Source organism: Emys orbicularis, chromosome 7, assembly GCF_028017835.1.
Source record: "Emys orbicularis isolate rEmyOrb1 chromosome 7, rEmyOrb1.hap1, whole genome shotgun sequence".
In the NCBI taxonomy this organism is placed as follows: domain Eukaryota; kingdom Metazoa; phylum Chordata; order Testudines; family Emydidae; genus Emys; species Emys orbicularis.
Genome location: NC_088689.1, coordinates 98,680,011 through 98,702,407, shown reverse-complemented (window position 1 = coordinate 98,702,407; position 22,397 = coordinate 98,680,011). Strand labels below are relative to the sequence as shown.

The 22,397-nt window shown below is 58.6% G+C and overlaps 1 protein-coding gene across 1 annotated transcript in view; it reads right to left on the bottom strand.

Annotated features, from left to right (window-relative positions):
• The window catches only part of NRXN2 (neurexin 2), a 293,562-nt gene that overhangs the window by 78,779 nt on the left and 192,386 nt on the right, over positions 1-22,397 (bottom strand). Inside the window, exon 17 of the mRNA XM_065408659.1 lies at positions 2,557-2,738. Coding sequence (XP_065264731.1) covers positions 2,557-2,738 — 182 coding nt within the window. The remainder of the gene's footprint in view (positions 1-2,556; positions 2,739-22,397) is intronic.

The window sequence follows — 22,397 nt, the reverse complement described above, 5'->3', positions numbered from 1 at the left end:
GCTCCCCACTGCCACACAGCATTAGCTGAGGTGCCTGGGCCCAGCGCATGCCACGGGGCAATCGCAGAGACAAGGGTGCCCTTGATACAGTGCCAACACCGATGCCCAGCTCCCCACTCCTTCCCCCACCAGACAGCTGCAGTCAGCAGAGCAGGGAACAGGAGTCCTGTGCCCCCTGTAACCACTAGACCCCACTTCCCTCCCAGAGCTGGGGGTAGAACCCAGGGGTTCTGGGGCACGGACGGTCTCTCACTATGCATCTGTGCAGAGCCCAGCACAATGGGGCTGCTCCCTCAGTCAGGGCCTGTTGCTGCCACTGTAACACACCTAGCAACGTGCAGCCTCTGGCACAGACAACCCCATGCCCCCTGAACCAGCCGGTCCTCTGCCTTGGGGCTAATCGGAACTGCTGCCCCCTAGAGGGGAAAGGCCCATGCCCCATCCCTAACATGTGCAATCTATCCCCATAGCAGTCCCTTTTGATACACACAGATGTTGGTAGAGAAGCATCTCCTGCCCCCCCCGCCCCAGATTTTAATAAGTACCGAGCGCCTTCTTCCACCCACAGCTGTTAACACATAAATATTAACAAGGATGAAAGCGACCGATGAGCTGCCTGCAGCCTACATGACACACACCATTGGTAATGGGAGACAGCTGCCCCCGGGCAGGATAAACAACTGGCAGCAAGTCTGGCCTCTCCCTGCAGGGGGTGCTGCAGAGAGCAGGGCAGAAACACTGGCTGTGAGGGGAGGTCCTGCTTACTCCAGAGTGGTGTGTGTGTGTGCAGGGGCGTGTGCGCAGTGCGGGAGAGTGTGCACGTGTTTGGTTGCAGAGCACGTGGGGTGGGCAGTGGTACAGAATGGGGCGTGTGTGCTGCTGCTCTCAACATCTGTCCTGAAACAAACTCAGCTGGTGATGGTGCAGTGCACAGATTGAGTCAACAGAGGGCGCTATGTATTCCATCAAACCCCTGGGCCCATCCAGTCCAGTATCCCCTGCCCCTCCTGCTCCCCCAGATCAGACTCCTGGGCCCATCCAGCCTAGTACCCCCCAATCCCTGTTCCCCCCCCAGATCAGACCCCTGGGCCCATCCAGCCTGGTACCCCCCAGTCCCTGCCCCCCCAGATCAGACCCCTGGGCCCATCCAGCCTGGTACCCCCCAGTCTCTGCCCCCCCCAGATCAGACCCCTGGACCCATCCAGCCTGGTACCCCCCAGGCCCTGCCGCCCCCAGATCAGACCCCTGGGCCCATCCAGCCCGGTATCGCCCTTACCCCCCATTCTCCGGATCACACTCATGGGCCCATCTCCCGCCCCATGCTCCCCTCTAGACCACACTCTTCCATGAGCGACACAGCCTTGGCTGGAGGCATGGGGGATCTGGGGACAGTGCCGAGGGGAGGGGTCCAGCCCCAAGGGCTGCCCTGGGGAGAGATGTCCACAAAGAAGTAGCATGGAACTCCCAGCAACCCCTGCCTCCAGCAGAGACTTCGCTTTGCCACCCTGACGTGTGGGAGGCACCCCGATGCCAGGGTGAAGGACAGCACAGATGGCATGTCGTTGCACGAGCACCAGTAGGGTGACCAGATGACAAGAACAAAATATCGGGACACATTGGGGGGGGGAGAGGAGGGGCGCCACCGAAGCAAAAAAAAAAAAAAAAAAAAAGCCGGAGTGCGTCAAATGGCAACAAATGGCGTCCCGACCATACATCGGTCGGGACAAACAACTAAATATCGGGACAGTCCCAATTTTATTGAGACATCTGGTCACCCTAAGCACCAGCCGCCTCGGGCTCCACCACTGGCAGCGATCATCAGGGCATTGGCATGTGTGAGGAAGTCAGATGGGGGCACTGTGAGCCCAGCCCCGGCGTGTGTGCGGGGATGCCCTGGCACCGCTCACAGCACTTGCCATGAGTGGGGGATGGGGGGCGACTGCCCCAGCCTGATGCAGACAAGGCCCCAGCCAGGCACTGGCAGAGCCAAGCAGGTGCCTGATGCTTCGGACACAACGTGCACCCAGGCAGCTGTGCCCCAGGGCAGCTGCACAGAGGGGCAGTGTGCAGCAAGGGATGCAGCCATATTCTGAGCCAGTGTTACGCTTCGGGGGGGGGGAAACACAGCTGAATCCCCCACCCTGCCAGACCTCCCCCCACAGGGCCCCCAACTCCAACATTCTCCTCCAGAGACACTAGAGACGGCACAAACTGCCCCCCCCCAAACTTGCTATCAGGGCCTGGGCTGGGTCCGAGCCTCTGGGAACAGAGGTTTGGGGGTTGGGTTGAGTCTGAACATTTGGGTGGCAAACGATTGAGGATCCAGCTGGCTCCGAGTGGGGGGTGAGATTGCAGCTCTGGGGGATTAAAGAAGGGGCTCAGTCTAAGCTGCTGGGGGGCAGCAGGGGAGGTCCAAGCCTCTGGGGAAAGCACTAGGATCAGGTTTTTGGGGGGATGGGTTCCAGTTACAGGGTGCAGACCTGAGCAGTGCTCTCCCTGCCACCGCTGGCCCCCTGCACCCCCGCCGGCAGCCCCCCAAGTGCAGGTTCTCCTTACTATGTGCAGCTGCAGATAGTCCCCCAGCCCGGAGGCGCTGTCCACCCGCACCAGGATGGCGTTCTTCTGGTGCGTGCTGAAGCCCACGGCCAGCCGGTCGGCTCGTGTGCTGGGCCGGTCGTTGGGCGGCCAGGTGTAGGTGATAAGCGCCCCGCCCTTCCCAAAGATGTATGTGGTGCCAGCTGGGGGGGAGGGGGGAAGAGAGAGAGAGACAAGGTTAATGAGAGGGGATCCTAGAAAACAACTCAGACAAGGCTACTCAGTAAAACCCAGGAGTCCTGACTCCCAACCCTCTCCCACTCTAACCCACCAGGCTCCGCCCTCCCAGAGCTGGGGATAGACCCCAGGAACAGCTGAAGATATGGCTAATGCACTTCAATCTTGCCCTCCCCCCTGCAATTCCAGTCCCGGACTCCCCCTGACAGCTCTGCCACTGCTGCTCAGTCCCACCCAACAGCTCCCAGCCCACCTCTCTTCCAGAGCAGCAGCCATGTCTCCTTCACTCAAGGAGTGATCAGGCCAAAGAGCCCCCCCTGCCCTCTACCTCAGCCCAGCCACAGCAAGTGGCCCATTAGTAAGAGAGGCTTGTCTCAGCGCAGCCCCAAGGTACCCTCAATATAAATCCTCCCTCAGCAGGGAGCTCAGGGGTCAAACAGGCCTCCCATTCCCCTCTGCCTCCTCTGAGCATGCTGGGAGCCCAGAGCCTGAGCCTGCCCCCATGGACAGCTGGCACAGCACCAGCACGGACACCCTAGAACACCAGGCAGCCAGCTTGGATGCCACCCAACACCAACACCCCTCCGCACCCCATAGCCAGTGCAAACAGCTCCAGCACCCCTCAGCCACTGCTCACACACTATTAACCACAGTTGGTTTGTGGGGGGAGGGGGGGGATTTAACTGGTGCCACTTAGCAATTAACAAACACCGCAAGCACTCATGATAGTGGAAGGCAGCTGGCATGCGTGTGTCTGTTCCTGGCCCAACTCGGAAGATGGGCCAGGCTGAAATTTCTTCCAAGTGATTTGCAAAAAAACAAACCCCAACTCAGGTGCAATTAGTAGCACCTACCACAGAGCAGCTGGGAGCCCCGGCCACGCCCTGCCGTGCTAGAGGGCCAGGAGTCCAGAGGCTGCAAAGAGGCCCAGAGCGCCATGCGATACTCACCCTGTAAGCATGGATGGCCCTGTGCTCGCTGCCTTGAGGGGGGCCCTGGGGCTGCTAAGCGAGGGATCCCTCGCCCTGAGCTGAGAACAGCTCCTAGGTTAGGGCAGTGTCTGTTTAACAGCACACAGCAATGCTGCATGAGTTTGGGACAGGAAGTGCAGGAGAATCCAGAATCCAGTGGGAAGTATTGAGGAGGGATGATGTTACCCTAGGTGGAGTTTGATCTGGGCTCTGGGGTTTGCCAGAAGCTGGGAATGAGTGACAGGGTATGGATCACTTGATGATTTCCTGTTCTGTCCATCCCATCTCGGGCACCTGGCATTGACCAGTCAGAAGACAGGATACTTGGCTAGATGGACCATTGGGCTGACCCAGTATGGCTGTTCTTATGGACAGGGGGTGGGGAAAATGCAAAGAGGAATAATGGGGGGGGGGTTCCAGCTGGGTCCCCCATTCTCCCAATTCTCTATCTGCCCCTCACAAACGTGAGGAATGAACTCACATGCACACGGCAATTGCAAACACAAGCACAGACACAGCCAACCGCAACTGCACACCCAGCACAAATGCACAGGGATCCTGGCCAAATGCAAAGGCACAAACATCACCACACTCACTCAAAGAAACACTCACCAGTGCGGACATAAATGCAGACATGCAGGTGGGCTCACACGCACACGTGTGAGCATTCAGATCTGGGATGCCTACACACATAGACACGTGTGTGTTCACACCTGATTTCCCTGCACGCACACACACACACAACCAGACAAATGCAAACACACAAACACACCTGCACGCATACAGATGCAAACACACAATCACAGGCTAACGCAAACATCCACACCCACAAAGGCACCAATGCATACACGCACAAATGGCACACACGCTCCCTAACACAAACACAGCTCCTCCCATACATTCTAATGCAAAATCACAACTGCACACATACTCACCAGTGCAATACACCCACACACTGATTCCAATGCAAACACACTTGCACAAACACACACCAATTCCAGGACACACACACAATTGCTTTCCACCCTCCAATTGCCCCGAGGACCATACTGGCGCTGTCAGACCCCCATCTCTTAGCAGCAAGTTCCCAGACACCTTCCCCCCGCCGCCCCACTAATCTCACTGACAGGAATTGACTCCGACATGAGATCGGCAACGTTTCCTGCACTACCTCCTAAAAGCTCCTTCAGCTCTCGCCGCAATAACCCGGCTCCCTGCACCGCTCCATTTGCTGCCCCCTGCACAGCTGTTCCTGTCCCCAGTGATCAGGGCCCTTCCATCAGGTCCAGCACCGACAGCGGATTCATGGTGGAGTGTTCTGCTGGGCCTACAAAGGAACACGGCTAGGTACACAGTGGGTAGATGGGGGGTGTCACCAGCAGTGCTGAGACAAGACTCTGGAGAGGACAATCACAGACAGGGGAAGCCAGGACTCCTGGGTTCCTTGCTCTGAGAGGGGAGGGATCCTGACAGTCCCTAATCACCAGACCCCACTTCCTTCCCAGAGCTGGGGAGAGAACCCAAGAGTCCTGGCTCCCAGCCCCCCTACTCTAATCCACCAGATCCCATGCTCTTCCAGAGCCAGGACTAGAACCCAGGAATCCTGGCTCCAGTCCCTGCTCAACTCCTCTCCCAGATGTGGGCTAGAACCAAGGACTCCGGACTCCCTGCCTACCCTCCAATCAGGATTTAGCGCTGTTTCCCACCCCTCTGCCATATCTGCTGCCGTGTCTGTGGCGCCTCAGGCTCACCAGTCATAGCCCCCACAAGCACCCTCTAACTGTGAGGCAGAGAGAGATCAACTGGGAATCCGGGTCAGGATGAGCAACTGAGGCTGAGCTGTCTGACGGCTCCATGACTCTCCCAGAGCCAGGCCTGGCCACCTAAGCCTCCCCCAACCCCCAATGCCCTCCAGTGCAGCTCCGCTGGCTGCAGCCCATGGTGGACAGAGCCCTCTGCCCCACGGTGCCTCTTGGCAGCCCAGTGGGCTGGACCTGTGCTGTACTCACAACGGCAGTGAGCTAGAGGTGGGATTGTGAAGGGAGGGAAATAAGGTTAGGAGCTGCACGAGATTATACCACCCACCAACTACTGGCACAAGATATTCCACATGGTGCTCAGTGCTGAGATGCAGCCACCTCTGGGGTGGGGCGCAACACCTATTTACAGAGTCACACAGAATGATGCACATCTATCGGGAGCAAGAGGTGAAGCAGAATCCTGAATCCAACTGACACTGCCGGAGGGAGCTGTGACACAGAGGAACATTGGTGTCAGCTGGCTAAGGATTTACTACTCTGTGTCAGCAATTCCTATCAGGCCTGACAAACTCTCTATACCCAACACACTGCTGTCACTATGCTTGTCCAGATGGTGTCTTGTAAGGTATCGAGTGAAAGCTGAAGCTACTCGGGGCCTTGCTCTTACTGACATTGCCCAGGGAGCTGTGTACAGATCTGAACTGATGCCCGGAAGTAGGTAACAAGGCAGAGCAGACAAACAGCTCTTCTGGCAGACAGGTGCACATCAGTTCTCCTCGGCCTGTCTCTGAGGTAAGTGCAGCCCTGTGACGCCAACACAACAGAAGCCCCCTTTGCTTGTGAAGGCAACTGGAAAAATAGGCTGGGGGGACATGAAATCACCGTGTGTGTGTGTGTATGTGTGTGTCTGTGTGTGTGCACCAGACAGCAAGCAAGGGGGACGAAGAGTCTTCTCTGGGGCGTGCTGCCAAAGGGACACAGCCAAGGTGTGCTGGACTAGACAAGGAAGGAAGGCGGCCCCTTTCTCATCCACCTCTGGGTGAGCGAACCGGAGAAGGCTTTGTGCATTCCTGAAAGTCGGCTGCTGGCCGCGGGGGCTCGTGACGCTGGGAGGTTGCCGTAGGTGCGAAATGGCTCAGACAAGGATTTTAGCCTGTTCAGGTTCAGTTCAGGCTCCAGGAAGCGTGTTATCCCCCATTTCCCACATCACCTGTCTGTCTTACCGTCTTTGCTCACTAGTTCTCAGATCTTAACCATTCTAAATAAAGGTACACTCACTTTCCCGGCCGGTCATTTCCAGCGCTGGGCTGCCCTGATCCTGAGCTGTGCCAGCCTAGGGTGACCAGATGTCCCGATTTTATAGGGACAGTCCCGATTTTTGGATCTTTTTCTTATATAGGCTCCTATTACCCCCCACCGCCTGTCCCGATTTTCACATTTGCTGTCTGGTCACCCTATGCCAGTCAGACTGTGCACACGCGGTCTCTCTGGAGACGGCGTACCTGGTTATTTCAGTGAATGTCCAGTGACGGGCTGGGTGCTGCAGAGGGAGTCGCTGGCAGAGGGGCTCGGGGGCTGGTGTGTGTCTGTCACTAGTTGGTTCAAGTGAGGCGAGGGCTGTGGAGACCTGGAAGTCAGGGCTTGGCTGTGGCCAGAGGCTGGTGGGTTCAGGGAGCTGAGCTACAGCAGGCCTGCTTCATGCGAAGGGCAGGAGGTAGAGAGGTGCCTCTCACTACTGAGTGCCCCTGGGGAGCGTACCAGGAGCCCCCACCCCACTCCCTGCAGCATAGCACCACACTGGGTCAGTACTGACAACAGGAGAGAGCACCCCCTATGGAGCCCCTGGGAGGAAGTGGGAATTTCATAATATTGTTTATGATGCCTATGTGAGCCTCAGTTCCCCCTCCCTATACGTTGCATGGCTACCCGGGGAGAAGGGGGAAAGGACTATGTTTGTTGTCACACTAAAAGTTATGTTGGCCCAACTACATCGCTCAGGAGTGTGAAAAATCCACCCCCCTGAGAGACATAGTTAAGCCAACCTAACCCTGGTGTAGGCAGTGCTAGGTCCCGCCTCTCGGGGAGGTGCATTACTTACACTGGGGACACCCCTCCCGCCACGCAGGTAGTGTCTATTCGGAAGTGCTGCAGCAGCACAGGTGCAGCTGTAGTGTTTCTAGTGTAGACAAGCCCTAGGGGACACAGGGGCAAGTGTCACCTCACCTCCCTGTCTGGGTGGAATGAATAGAGCCCTCCAGGAACCAGCTGTAGCCGACCCAGAACAAGGGGCCAGAGAGACCAGGCCAGCCCCACTGACTCAGGGATCCACCCTCCCAGCAGGGAAGCTGAGCCGAGACCCCAGCTGGAGAAGAAAGGACTGGAGCGGGAGCTGGGGGAGAAGCGCTGGCTGCTGGAGGAAGCTGGCAGCTCCCACCTGGGAACAGACCGAGGCGGGCAGACAGACAGACAGAGCCTGACCCCGGGGCCGGGCTCTGGGCTGAGCAGAATGGACTGTGCTTTAACCTTCAGCTCTCTGTGCTAAGCCACAGGCTGCCTCTGCTGGCGCCAGGTGACTAATAAACCAGCTGCCCTGGGGATGCTGCTTGAGGGTCACTGGAAATGCCGGCTGAGGGGCATCAGCCCCTGAGGGGTGGCCAAGGCCCTGCCAGGAGCCTGTCTCAGCTGGACTCACTGGGCAGAGCTCAGGGGGAAGCAGGAGTGCTGGACCCCAAAGGGTGGGTTTCAGCAGGCGGGAGGCCTTGTGGCCTGCCCTGGAGGAAGAGTGAGAGCCCTGGGGTCTGGCTCAGTGAAGGGGTTCCTCCAAGAGACTGTTCCAAAGCCGAGGGCACAGCCCCGAGCCTGTGGATCCGTGACAGCCCCCTCCTGCAATCCCTAGTGCCACTCTGGGGTTTTGGGGTCAACACTGATGGTGAGGGCAGAGCGCCTCCTACTGGTCCCCACCCTGCTCCCTGCAGCACTGCCCCACTAGGGCTTTGGGCTGGCACTAGCAGTGAGGGGAGAGCGCCTGGTAGCACTGCCCTGGGCCAGGGTTGGGGTGTGTGGGTGTGGGGGCTGATTGTCTCTCTGTGGTGGAAGGAGGAGGGAGGGGAAGTGCTGAGGGGGCGGGGCGGAAGCGGCCCTGCTCTGTGATTTCCCCTCCATCCATCACTGTCACTACAGTGATTACCTTGAAAATGATCAGTCCCAGGGCCATAAAGGCCCTGCTGCAGAGCCAGGAAATGTGATGGTGCCAGGCAGAGGGAGAGATGGCAGCCGGGCACCACGGGAAGGAGGGCTGCAGGGCTGGAGACAAGGACAGGGCATGGCTCCTGCCTGCATGGCATTTCTGGCTCACAGTCCAGGGGAGACCCTAGAATAACACACCGGCCCACACAGCCCCAGGGCTTGAGAGACCCTATAATAACACACCGGCCCATACAGCCCCAGGGCTTGAGAGACCCTATAATAACACACCGGCCCATACAGCCCCAGGGCTTGAGAGACCCTACAATAACACACCGGCTCCTACAGCCCCCATGCTGCAGAGACTCTACAATAACACACCAGCCAGTGCAGCCCCAGCACTAGACAGACCCCTACAATAACACATCGGCTTGCACAGCCCCGGCTCTGCAGAGAGACCCCTACAGTATCACACCAGCCCTTGGAGCTCCAGCACTCTCAAAGACCCTACAATAATAAAGCCATGTATGCACTCCAGTGCTAACGTGTGACCCTGAAATAACAAAGCAGATTGCCTCCCAGAGCTGGGGATAGAACCCAGGCATCCTGACGCTGACTCCCAGCCCCACCCCTTTAGCACTCAGCCGCCTCTGCATTCACACCCCTTCCTGGCAGTGGATTCAAAATAGCTGAGCTGACGGAAAGCAGCGGCAGCAGGTGGCGATTCCTGCAGCATTGTATTTAATATCCATCCCACTCTACAGCCAGATGCCAGCCCCCCGCAATGCCCTTTGTTCTCACACCCTCCTCCCCTCCACTCCCACAGCACCCTTCCTCCCCTGGGCTCTCCCCTCCCCTGCTCCCACAGCCCCCCCAAGCCAGGGTATTGATTCCTTCAGTAGCTGCCCTCCTGGCTCTGGCCAATGCACTGCCCAGATTGTGGGGGAAGGGAGCAAAGCTGATAAACAACCCAGGGGCACAGAGGCAGAGACTAAACCAGTGCCCCTGCTCTAACCACTAGACCCCACACCCCTCACAGAGCCGGGATAAGAAGCCAGGAGTCCTGACTCCCAGCCCCCTCTGGCTCTAACCCAATAGACCCTAGTGTGTCTCAGTGGAAATCAGGGGTGGCAGAATTAGGCCCCTTCCAGGTCTAACACTTTCCCCCATGGTGCCTGGTTCTGAGGGGCCCTTCAAGCCCCATTCAAGCCCCAATTCACATCCCAAGGCGGGTGCTGAGGTCCTGGCACTTTGGCTTTAAGGGAGTGGGTGGGCAGGAGGGGGCGTTGGCTAGCAAATGGGTATAGGGGTGGGGGACAGGCACTCCATCTCTGTCCTTCCCCCCGTGGGGAGAGGTGCCAGTGATGGGGGAGGAGGCTGGGGCTGGCAGGGGAATGTAGGTCACTGAGGTGGGAACACGCCAGCTCTGGCACTTTCTCTGGAGAAGGGGCTGTGGTGCTAAATAATTCATCTCCCCATTAGGAGCTGGAAAGGGGGATGGGCTGAAAAGGAGAGAGAAAGAGTCTATAGGAGTGTTGGGAGGGAGGAGAGAGGAGAGCAGCCACCTCTGGTGTGGGGCACAGGGGCTGTTTATACAGGGATCCCTCATCCATGGCTGAGATGCAGCTGCCTCTGGGGTGGGGCGCCAGGGGCCATTTAACATCCCCATGTAACACCAGGCGGTGGGAAGGCTCCCTTTGTGTGCGCTGCAGAAGCAATTGAAGGGAAGCTGGGATGCAATTAGCCGCCCAGGCGCTGGGGTTCACGCCCCGGCTATTAGGGAAAGTGCTGGGGAGGTTTAACGAGCTGCAGGGCACAGGGTCTAGGCTGTCCGTGGGCGATGAATGGTCGTCCTCTCTCCTTGGGAGCTGTCCTGGCAATCAATTCTGCATTGCCCTATAGACTGGGAGACTTTGGGGGGGAGGTCTGCCCCCCCCACAGGAAGGGGGAGCCGCTGCAGCCCCGCTGCTTGGTTAAGGCATCTAGGATGGTGCATGTGGAAGGCAATCATGGGCAGTGTCCTTGCCTGTTACTGGCCCAGAGAGGGCATTGTTCTGCTGGGGGGGGATCCCTGCATTGGGGGGGGGCGGGGGCTGGTGGTGCGGAAGGGTTTGTCTGGCAGTAGCCAAAGACGCGGAAATCTGGACCAAGCTGCCCTAATACTCCTACACCTCATAGGTGGGGAGGGGGTTGTGGGGGGTAGGGAGAGAGGTGTGTGTGTTTATGTGTGCACACAGGGCTGTGGGGGGAAGGGGGTGTGGGTGTGTATGGGTGTGTGTGCACGTATGTGTGCAGGGCTGTGTGTGGGGAGGGTACCCAGAGCTGTGGTGGGAGGTGGCTGTGTGTATGTGGGTACGCATGGGTGTGTGTATAAATGTGTATGTGTGGTATAGGGGGTGAGCAGTTAAGTGTGTCTGTGTGTGTGCCTCTGTGTGTGTGTGCTGCTGTGTGCGTGCATGTGTGATTTCTTGCATGTTTGTATGGATGTGTGTGTGTGTGTCTGTGGGTGTACACGGAGTATGTGTGTGTGAATGTCTGGGTACGTGTGTGTGTGTGTGTGTGTGTGTACACATGGGGGTATGTGGATGACTGAGGGGGGTGTTTGGGTATGGGTGAGTGGTGACTCTGGGTGTGCGTGTATGAGTGTGGGGGTTGTCTGTTGCGTGTAACGCTACATGTATGTGTGCATGTGAACCGTGCCCTGGTGCTGCCAGTTCTGTGACAGGACCTAGATACCCCCTACCACAAGCCTTCCCTGGTGCTACACCACGTGGGGCCCGCTTCCCCTTCCCCGGCAATACGCCGCGTGGGGCCCGCTTCCCCTTCCCCGGCGCTACGCCATGTGGGGCCTGTATCCCCTTCCCCGGCACTACGCCGCATGGGGCCTGTATCCCCTTCCCTGGTGCTAAGCCAGGCGGTGCCCGTCACCCCTTCCCCGGTGCTACGTCGCGTGGGGCCCGTTTCCCCTTCCCCGGCGCTACATCGCGTGGGGCCCACTTCCCCTTCCCCAGCACTACGCTGCGTGGGGCCCACTTCCCCTTCCCCGGCACTACTCCACGTGGGGCCCGCTTCCCCTTCCCCGGCGCTATGCCATGTGGGGCCTGTATCCCCTTCCCCGGTGCTAAGCCAGGCGGTGCCCGTCACCCCTTCCCCGGCGCTACGTCGCGTGGGGCCTGTCTCCCCTTCTCCGGCGCTATGCCGCGTGGGGCCCGTCTCCCCTTCCCCGGCGCTACGCCGCGTGGGGCCCGTCTCCCCTTTCCCGGCGCTACGTCGCGTGGGGCCCGTCTCCCCTTCTCCGGCGCTACGTCGCGTGGGGCCCGTCTCCCCTTCTCCGGCGCTACGCCGCGTGGGGCCCATCTCCCCTTTCCCGGCGCTACGCCGCGTGGGGCCCGTCTCCCCTTCCCCGGCGCTACGCCGCGTGGGGCCTGTCTCCCCTTCCCCGGCGCTACACCGCGTGGGGCCCGTCTCCCCTTCCCTGGGGCTACGCCGCGTGGGGCCCGTCTCCCCTTCCTCAGCACTACGTCATGTGGGGCCCGTCTCCCCTTCCCCGGCGCTACGCCGCGTGGGGCCCGTCTCCCCTTCCCTGGCGCTACGCCGCGTGGGGCCTGTCTCCCCTTCCCTGGCACTACGCCGCGTGGGGCCCGTCTCCCCTTCCTCAGCACTACGTCATGTGGGGCCCGTCTCCCCTTCCCCGGTGCTACGCTGCGTGGGGCCCGTCTCCCCTTCCCCAGCGCTAAGCCAGGTGGTGCCCATCTCCCCTCCCGAGCCAGGCCTTGCCGGCAGCTAGAGGCAGCTTGACCTGACAGGTAGATAATTGGGGCCTCTGCGGGGTCAGCACAGCCACTTCCCCATGGCTAATGGCTCCGGAGAGGCGGGTGTGCGAAGGGAGCTGGCAGAGGTTGCTAGGCACTGACAGACAGATAATGCTGCGCTGCCCTCGCTGGATCTCTGCCTCCCAACAAAGGCCCATTGGCACCGAGCCAGACAGGCAGTTAGGGGCTGGGCTGCCAGGCAGCAGCACAGGGCTGGCTAACAGGAGCCAGCTGGGCATACAGGCAGGGGAGACTGGGGCCTGGGGAGGGCACACACGAGAGGGGTGTGGAATAGAGTGGCAGGCAAACTGGGGGGAGGCCAAGGCAGCTACAGGCAAAAGGTGTCACACACACAGTGCAAGTGGGAAAACTGCTGCATGGATACACATATCCCATCTGTTCACACACACGTGCACATCCTGTCGGTTCATACACACACACACATACACCCCATCCGTTCACACACACATGTGCACAGCCAGTCTGTTCACACACGGACGCACGTGCACCTCCCATCCGTTCACACACACACGTGCACATCTCGTCCGTTCACACACACACGTGCACATCCCATCCGTTCACACACACACACACACACACACACACACACACACACACACACACACACACACACACGTGCATATCCCATGCACACAAACACATGCACCATCCATACACACACACACACTCACTCACACACGCATCATCCATTTAGACGTGCACATCCTGGCCTCACACAAATACACACACAGGTGGATTATTCACACCCCTGAGCAACGTAGTTATACCAAAGTAATTTGTGGTGTAGACATAGCCTCCGATCTGGCTTCATCTGCTCAGGGAAAGAGCAGCCCTGACGGCCCCACCTCCAGGCCTTCGAGTGTGTGGGATGAGTGAACACCGAATGGCATCAGGTACAAGACTGCTCTTGCCTATGAGCCCCCCCCCCCCCCGCCACGGTTACAAGGTTGTAACCGTCGGCGTCACAGAGGGCCGTGTGACAGCCACAAACACACACCTTCCAACGCACCTCACCCCATGTGTGCACACACATACACGCTGCTGGCCAGAGTGTGCTAAGCTACCAGTCAGCATAACCCTCCCCCTCCCCCACCTCAGGGCAATGCCTCATGTAGCCCATATAGAATCTGGGACCCCTGAGGATCCCCCCCACGCTGCTCCCTGCAGCGCAGTGCTCCCTGGTGCCACACTGGGGCATTGGGGCCAGTGCTGACTGCCAGGGCAGAGAGCCCCCTACTGAGCTCCCACTCTGCCCCTGCGGCACAGTGCCAAGTCCGTGGTACTGAAGTCACATATTACTCTTGCTTCCCAGCTCTAGGAGGGGAGTGGGGTCTAGTGGTTAGCTCAGGAGGCTGGGAGCCAGGACTCCTGGGTTCCATTCCCAGTTCTGGCAGTGGCATGAGTTCTCCGTACAACCCCTCCTGCCTGGGCTTTCAGGAACTCCTCCCCACTGGAGGCTCCAGAGTCTCCTCCACTGCAGCCTTCCTTAGGGCTTTACAGGCTCACAGCACTGCACGGGCACTCGTTAACCTCGCCATGCTCCCGGGGGGCTGGACACCACATCGCCCACTGCTGTACAGATGGGGAAATGAGGCACAAGATTGGGGAGGACAGCAGGTCAGTCACCTTGGGAGGCAGTGTGGGGGGGAATAGAACCCAGCCCTTGGCTGGAACTAATGGCCCATGTGCCCCTTCCACAGCCATAGAACCCCGGGGTCCTGGCTCCCAACCCCAGCTCTAACTCATGAGAGCCAAAGCCAGGAATAGAACCAGAGTCCTGGCTCCCAGCCCCACGCCCCGCTGGAACCACCAAGCCCTCCTCCTAGAGCCGCAGAGAGAGCCCATGTGACCTGACTCCTGTTCTCCCGTCCTCATGACACTACAACATTCCACAGTGCTCCCGCGCCGATCCCCCTGTACACCCTCCCCACCAAGCCAATTCCCCAAAACAGCCCCCCTGCCCAGCCGATTCCCCAATACAGCCCTCTGCCCAGCCGATCCCCCCGAATATCCCCCGCCCAGCCGATTCCCCAATACAGTCCCGCGCCCAGTCGCTCCTCGTATATCCCGCGCCCAACTGATCCCCCTGTACACCCCACACCCAGCCTCTCCCCCGCATTCCCCCCACCTAGCCGACCCCCCAGTATACCTCCACCCACCCGGCCGATCCTCCCATGCACCCCTGCACCCGGCTGATCCCCCCGTACACTCCCTGCCCAGCTGATCCTCCTGGTACATCCCCTGCCCGATACCCCTGTATGCCCCACCCGTCCAGCCAATTCCCCAATACACCCCCCACCCAGCCAATCCCCCATACACCTCCTGCCCGATCCCCCCATATGCCCACCACGCAGCTGATTCCTCAGTACAGCCCTTCGTCCAGCTGATCCCCCCATATGCCCCCTCCGCCCGGCTGATCCTCCCATACAGCCCCCGCCCAGCCAATCCCCTGGTATACCCCCCCCTGCCCAGCCAATCCCTCAATACAGCCCTCTGCCCAGCTGATCCCCCCGTATGCTCCCCCACCCAGCTGATCCCCTCAGCTAGCCAAACCGCCAGTACACTCCCGCCCAGCCAACAGTCCCAATACAACTCCCTGCCTGCTGATCCTCCCATACACCAATATACCCCCCACCCATTCAATCCTCCCAATACACCTCCGGCCCAGCTGATCACCCCAGTACCTCCCCCTGACCAGCTGATCCCCCCAATAATCCCCACCCAGCCAATCCTCCCAGTGTAACCTCCCGAGCCAGCCGATTCCCATAGTACACCCCCACCCTGCTGATTCCCCAATACACCCCCATCCAGCTGATACCCCAGCATACTCCCCACCCTGCCAATCCCCCAATATACCCATTCACCCCTGCCCAGCCAATCTCCCCCAATACCCCCCCAACCTAACTGATCCCCCAGTCCAAACTATCCTCCATACATCTCCCCTCCATGCATCCCCCCACAAATACACCCTCCAGACCAGCCAACCCTTCAATACATCCCTGCCCAACCAATACCCACAATATGAACACCCCCCCGCCCAACTGATCCTCCCTCTACATCCCCAGTCCAAAGGATCCCCCAATACACACCCTCCTGCGCAGCTGATTCTCCAATAGCCCCACCCAGCCAATTCCTTAATAACCCCCTTCCCCAGCTGATCTCCCCGAGTACACCCCCCCCCCAGCATGGGGCTGCATGCCAAGCATGTGGGCGAATGTTCTCTATAAAGACTGTTCCTTTACCTCTCTCTCCATCAAAAGCAGAGGGGGGTGGGGGTAGATGGTAGGAAATAGAGAGATCTCTTCCTTTAATCTCCGACACTTATGCTAATGAAGGAATTTCTATTAAGTTTCTAATGATCGTTGTCAGTTTCCATGGTTTAAAAATAACCCCCGATTAGTTGCCATTATTCATGCCATAACAGCCCCATTCAGGGCGCGCCAGCGCTGGTATCAATATTTATTTTAAAAAGGCGGTGAATTAATGGGATGAGAATAGCGTCTCCTCGTTCATTAACAGAGATGCACACACCTGAGTATGGGTGGGGGGAATCGCGCTGTCATGGCAACCCCCATACAGCCAACAAATCTGCTTCCTACTGAGGACTCTATCAGTGCTCACAGCCCAGCCAAGATCAGGGGCCCCATCATGCCAGGTACTGCACAGACCCTGATCAAAACTGGGGCCCCGTTGAGCTGGGTGCTGCTCACACACCTCCTCCTGACTGAGATCAGAGCCCCCGTGAGGTTGGGTGACGCTCAGACCCCCCCAGCTGAGATCAGGGATCCCTATTGTGCCGGGTGCTGCACAGACCCCCGACTGAGACCGGAGCCCCTGCTGGGCTGCGTGCTGCACAGACTGTTGGCAAGAAGGCTGGTCTATCTGGGAACACTCAGGTTCAGACAAGTCCACTCAAGCTGACGCTGAAGCGTGCTGAATCCTGCCTGGACACACTCATTTGGGTGCAACATGGCCTTGGTTCCCTGTAGATGGATCCTGCTCAAGGGTTGCACAAGGGTTGCGAAGGGGACAGGCAGGGAGCTCACTATCTTGCTCCCCCATGCGCAGCCCCCGCGCCCCGCAATGCTCCCAATGCCACTACACAGCGGAGATGACTCTCCACGCTGTCGGCCTCAATCATCGTCCTTTAGGAACAAGTTAATTAACTCTGCAGGAGAAGCGCTGCCGATCCCCTCCCGGCTCTGCCCAGCCTCCCCTCTGGATGGCGCCCCCTACCCACCCCCAGCAGCAGGCTGGGCAGGCATGTCTACAAATTAGCAAGTGCAAGCCTCTGCCATCTGCTGAGTGAGAGGCCAATGCACACACAGCTGGAGCCCAGGATTGGGGCTGCAAGACAATAGCTCGTCAGAGCCTTGATTAGCTTGTCAGGCTGAAGCAAAGGGGCCTGGGGAGGGTCAGGGAGGAAGGGACAGTGAGAAGGGGGAGGGCATAGAGGGCAAAGGACAGTTGTGTTAAGGGCAGCTGTGCACAATGACCAGAGTGGGGGATTTTCACGGAAGGGGCATGTTTGAACATAGCGTGCGAGGCATTCATGAGTGAGTAGACGGGGTGGGGGACATACGAGGTGAGCAGGGACATGTGTGTAAACATGAGCAGGGCTGCATGTATACAGGGATCCCTGCCCAGTATCGAGATGCAGCTGCTTCTGGGGTGGGGCACAGAGGCAGTTTATATAGGTATCCCTCACCTGACGCTGAGATGTGGCCATCCTCAGGGTAGGGCATAGGGGCTGTTTATACAGGGATCCTTCACCCAGAGCTGAGATGCGGCCATCTCTGGGGCAGGTGTGGGGGCCGTTTTTACGGGGGCCTCTCATTCAACAATTCCACATGACTGGGTTTCAGATCTCTGCTTGGGAGCTCAGAGGCCTGGGAATATGAACCGAGACCGGCAGTGAAACCACAAATGGGATTTACTAGAGAGATGAACGGGAACGAGGACAAACGGATGTGAAATGAAAGGAATCCTTCCAACTCCCTTGGGAAGGTTTAATTAAGATGTGGTTTAATCCTCTCTACCTCACCCAAAGCCCAGGATGCAGCAGGACTGGGTGGAAACTCAGAAAGCTGCCACCTCTGGAGCGGGGCACCGGGGTGTTTATACAGCCGCCCCTCACCCAGCATTGAGATGTAGCCACCTCCGAAAGCCCACTGCCCCCCAGCACTGCCTTTCAATGCAGGGTGAGTGAGTGTATCGCAGTCGAGTGCTTTGGACTGCTTGTGCACCCAGAGCTAGATACGGAGAAGTCACTGTAAATGCACACACACACGCTCGCACGTACAGGCCCATGCCCCAGCCATAGACACTGGGCTATGGGTTTATTCATGTAACATGCCTAGATAGATAAATAGACCGATGCCTGTCTGTCTAGACACAATACATGAATATGGGGATGGATGGATGGAGATTAGATAGATAGTGACTGAGTGTATGAGGTAGAGAGCTCAAGGGTGCGTATGGGCGAGATGGACAAAGAGATAGAGGATATGGGACTAGAGAGAGAGGGTGAATATGGGGATAGACAGAGAGAGAAATAATATGGGGCTAGAGAGACAGAAAAGTGTGTGGGAATAGACAGGGAGAGATAGAGGGTGTGTAGGGGACAGAGACAGGCAGACTGTGCAAATGTCTCTATCTCTGCCCCTCTGCTCACCCCCGGCTAGTCCAGCCCCATTCTCAGAACTCCCAGAGGCCCAGCGATGTCTCCCCCCAAGCAGCCAGCCAAGTCTCCGTGGTTAATATCAGACTCAATTCCCAGCCTGTGTCCCTGGGTTTGCATTGTCAGCCCTCCCAGCTAAAGACCCAGCAATCACACCTCCTCCTGCCCAACCCCACACACCTTCTTTTCATCCCCCTCCCCAGCTGGCTGCCATGGAGCCCGGCCCATTCCAGCAGCTTTAGGGCATATTCCATTTATAATGAGTTTAATTAAATAGTAATAGCCAGAGCCCTGTCTATGCTAATGATTCTCTTTAGGGCGCTTAGAGCTGCCACCAGCCAGGGCTGTCTGTGCTCTGACTAGGGGTGTGCATGGGGCAGTTACTGCCCTCCCCAGGAAGTCACACTGACCCCCCCCCTCCCCGGGATGCTGGGGAACATACCCCCAGAGAGTCATACTGATCCCCCAACCCCCCACTAGGATGCTGGGGAATGTACCCCCCCCATCACACTGATCTCCCCACTGGGATGCTGGGGAACATACCCCCAGAGAGTCACGCTGATCCCTCCTCCCCCACTGGGATGCTGGGGAATGTGTCGTCCTCCCACCAGATCCTCCCTGCCCAACACATACTGGGGAACCCCCCCAACCCAAGATGCTAGAGATTCTCTTTCCTCCCCCCTTATTCTGTTCTATTTCCAGCTTGAGGAGGAAGGGTCTAGTCAGGGGGCGAGGGCTGGGAATCAGGACTCCTGGGTTCTATGTTCTATCCCAGCCCCAGGGCAGGAGTTACAGTGCAGCCTTTCACCAGGGGATACCATTATTCCCATTTTACAGCAGGGGAAGCTGAGGGTCTAGGTAACTAGCCCCAGGGCATGCAGGAAGGCTAGGGCAGAGCAGGGGCTTGAACCCTGCTCTCCTGAGTGCCCGGGCAGCGCACTAGCCTATCCTTCCACCCACACATGCCCTGGCCTCCATTCAGTTAAACTTCTTTAACCCCCTGTGTGGAAGCTCTCAGTGTGAGTGTGGCTGATTGTCTGAACCCCATGCCTAAGTGACTCAAGCTCCATGAACCAAGCCACGTGTGAACCGAACGGAAAGCCTCCATCCCCCAAGCTGGTCTCACAACCACCGCTCTGGGCACTGGCCCCCAAAGGCACATGCAGCCAGTCCAGGGGGAAGCCTTCTCTCTGGGAACGCTCCACTGGTGTCCTTCAACTGGGGCAGCTTGGCCTGCGAGGGTCCTTCTGCTGGCATCATCCTGGCTTAGCGATGGGGCTGGCTCCCACCTGCAAATGTCCCTGTGCCATCTGACACTGAGGTTTGAATGCACACACTGTTGTGCTGGTTTCCCCCTCCGCAGGCAGATCAGGCCTATGTTAAACTGGTCCGGCTCTCGGGGGTGGACAAGGCATTGGGGGCCTTGTCTTCACTAGGAGAAAAGGGGCGTTCACTGGTGGGAGGGCCCACGAGGGACCATCCTAGTGCCACAGGCTCTGGGTGGGTCTGCACAGCAGAGTTAACTCAGGGATCTGCACTCAGGTCAGGTCAGCTCCAGTGAGAGCAGCCACATGGCACTGGAACATGCAGGCTGCTGCATAGGGGGTGCTAGGACTTCGGGGGGTGCAACCCATGGGTCTTGGCACTGCAGTGATGTGAATCTGTGGGGGCTGCATTTGTATGGGTAGTGAAGTTGTGTTAAGAAGGCTGTGTTGTGTGTGTGAGTAGGGGCACTGTGTTAAGAGGGCTGTGTGTGGACAGAGATGCTGTGTTCAGGGGGGCCCTGTGTCTGTGTGTACCAGGGATGTTAATGGGGCTGTGTTAAGAGGAACTGTGTATGTGAAGGGGGGGGCATGTGTGTGGATAGAGGAACTCAATTAAGGGGAGCCATGTGTGTGGGTACTGGGGTGTGTTAAGAGGAGCTGTGTGTGTGAACGGGGGGCTGTGTGTGGTTATGGAGGCTGTGTTAGCAGGGGAGTTGTGTCGGTGTGTGGATAGGGGAGCCATGCTGAGGGGAATTCTTCCCCAGTGACCTGTGGCAGAACTTGTCTGTCCTTGCTGAGCAGGCGGGGGAATTGTTGGAAGGCACTGGAGGACTAGAGGCACTCCCATGGAGCTAGCCTGCATCCACACTGCAGAGCGGTGGGCTGCGGAGGAGCTGGGCTCACTCACGTGTCACCTGTCTCCGGCCAGGCCAGCCCCACAGCACTGGCAGGAGGGGTTTGTGCTGGACGGATGCTAGGGGCAATACATGCGTTATAACTCGAGTGACCTGCAGCCTAGGCTAACTTGTGTGCAAACTCCCCTGGGAAGAACACCCCCTGCGGCATGGAAGTAGACTGGGGTAGTGGAACTGACGCTACACTCCGTGTGGATGCTCTAGTGTGAGGAGAAAGCAGACTGGGCTGGGTTTGGCATAATCCCATTCCAAGTCAGGTTAAGCAGTGATGCCAGCCTGGATGAGCTGGAAGAACAGTGTCCCTATGGCCCCGGGTTCAACAGAACTAGTTTGAAACCGAATTGTGACCAGGCTACGTGTGGACAAACTCACCACCCTGGGGGACTGGTGCCCAGACGTGGGCTCTGGAGATCAGGGCGGTTTGGAATGGTGGGGGGTCTGAACAGGGGGTTCTCCACCCCTCCCACAACTGGGAGCCAGGAGCGGCCTGTCCCTTTAAAAGAAGAGAAAGAGTGAGGATTTCCAGCAAAGTCGCTCTTAGTAGAGGGGAGAATCCAGCAAATCCCTTAATCTGGCCAAGGAGCCTGGTATTGTTCTCAGAGGGGCCTGACCCTACACAGCAGCCCTCCCAGAGGCACATGGTGCAGGCCGTGCTGTGGCTGGGACGCAGCCTCAGGCGTGGGGGGGGGGGGGCAGGGGGCTACAGCAGGGACAGCACTCCCTCCACAGAGACAGCCCCGAACATACACACAACCCCCTCCACACACAGCCCCCAACACACACACAGCCCCCACACAACCCCCTCCACACACACACAGCCTCCACACAGCCCCCAACACACACACACAGCCCCCACACAACCCCCTCCACACACACACAGCCCCCACACAATCCCTCCACACACACACAGCCCCCAACACACACACACAGCCCTGAACACACACACACAGCCCCCACACTACCCCCTCCACACACAGAGCCCCGAACACACACTCAGCTCCCAACACACACAGCCCACACACAACCCCCTTCACACAGACAGCCCCTAACACACAGACAGCCCCCCCACAACTCCTTCCACACACACACAGCCCCCACACAACCCCCTCCACACAAACAGCCCCAGTACACAAACACAGCCCCCAACACACACACACAGCCCCCACACAATCCCCTCCACACACAGTCCGCAACACACACACAGCCCCCATACAACCCTCTCCACACACACAGAGCCCCCTCCACACACACATCCCCCACACAACCCCCTCCACACACACACAGCCCACAACACACACAGCCCCCCACAAGCCCCTCCACACACACACAGCTCCCAACACACACACAGCCCTGAACGCACACACACACAGCCCCCACGCAACCCCCTCCATACACATAGCCCCCAACACACACACAGCCTCCCCACAATCCCCTCCACACACACAGTCCCCAACACACAAACAGCCCCCACACATACCCCTCCACACACAGCCCCCAACACACACAAAGCCCCCATCACACACAGTCCCCTCCAAACACACAGCCCCCAACACACGCAGCCCCTCCCCACAGCCCCCAACACACACACGCAGACCCCTCCACATCCAATTCCACACAGCCCCTACCACACACAGCCCCTCCACACACATAAACACAGCCCTCCAGCAGCTAGTCCCCTTCCACATAGCCTCCCCACAGCTAGCCCCCAACACACACACACACACAGCAGGCCCCCTCCACACACACTGCCCCCCTGCTAGGCCCCAGCACACACACAGCAGCCCCCTCAACAACACACACAGCTCCCTATTCACACACTCCCAACTACCTCCTGCTCCCGCCTCTGTGTGTGTGTGTGTGTGTGTGTGTGTGTGTGTGTGTGTGTGTGTGTGTGAAGGAGGGTAACACTAGGAGACACAAAAAGTGGCATAATTGCCCTGGGAGCAGCACTGCTCTGCAAGACCCTTTCTGCCGGGTGTCGATGCCCCAGGCCTGGCGTACCCCGCGGCGGAGCCAACG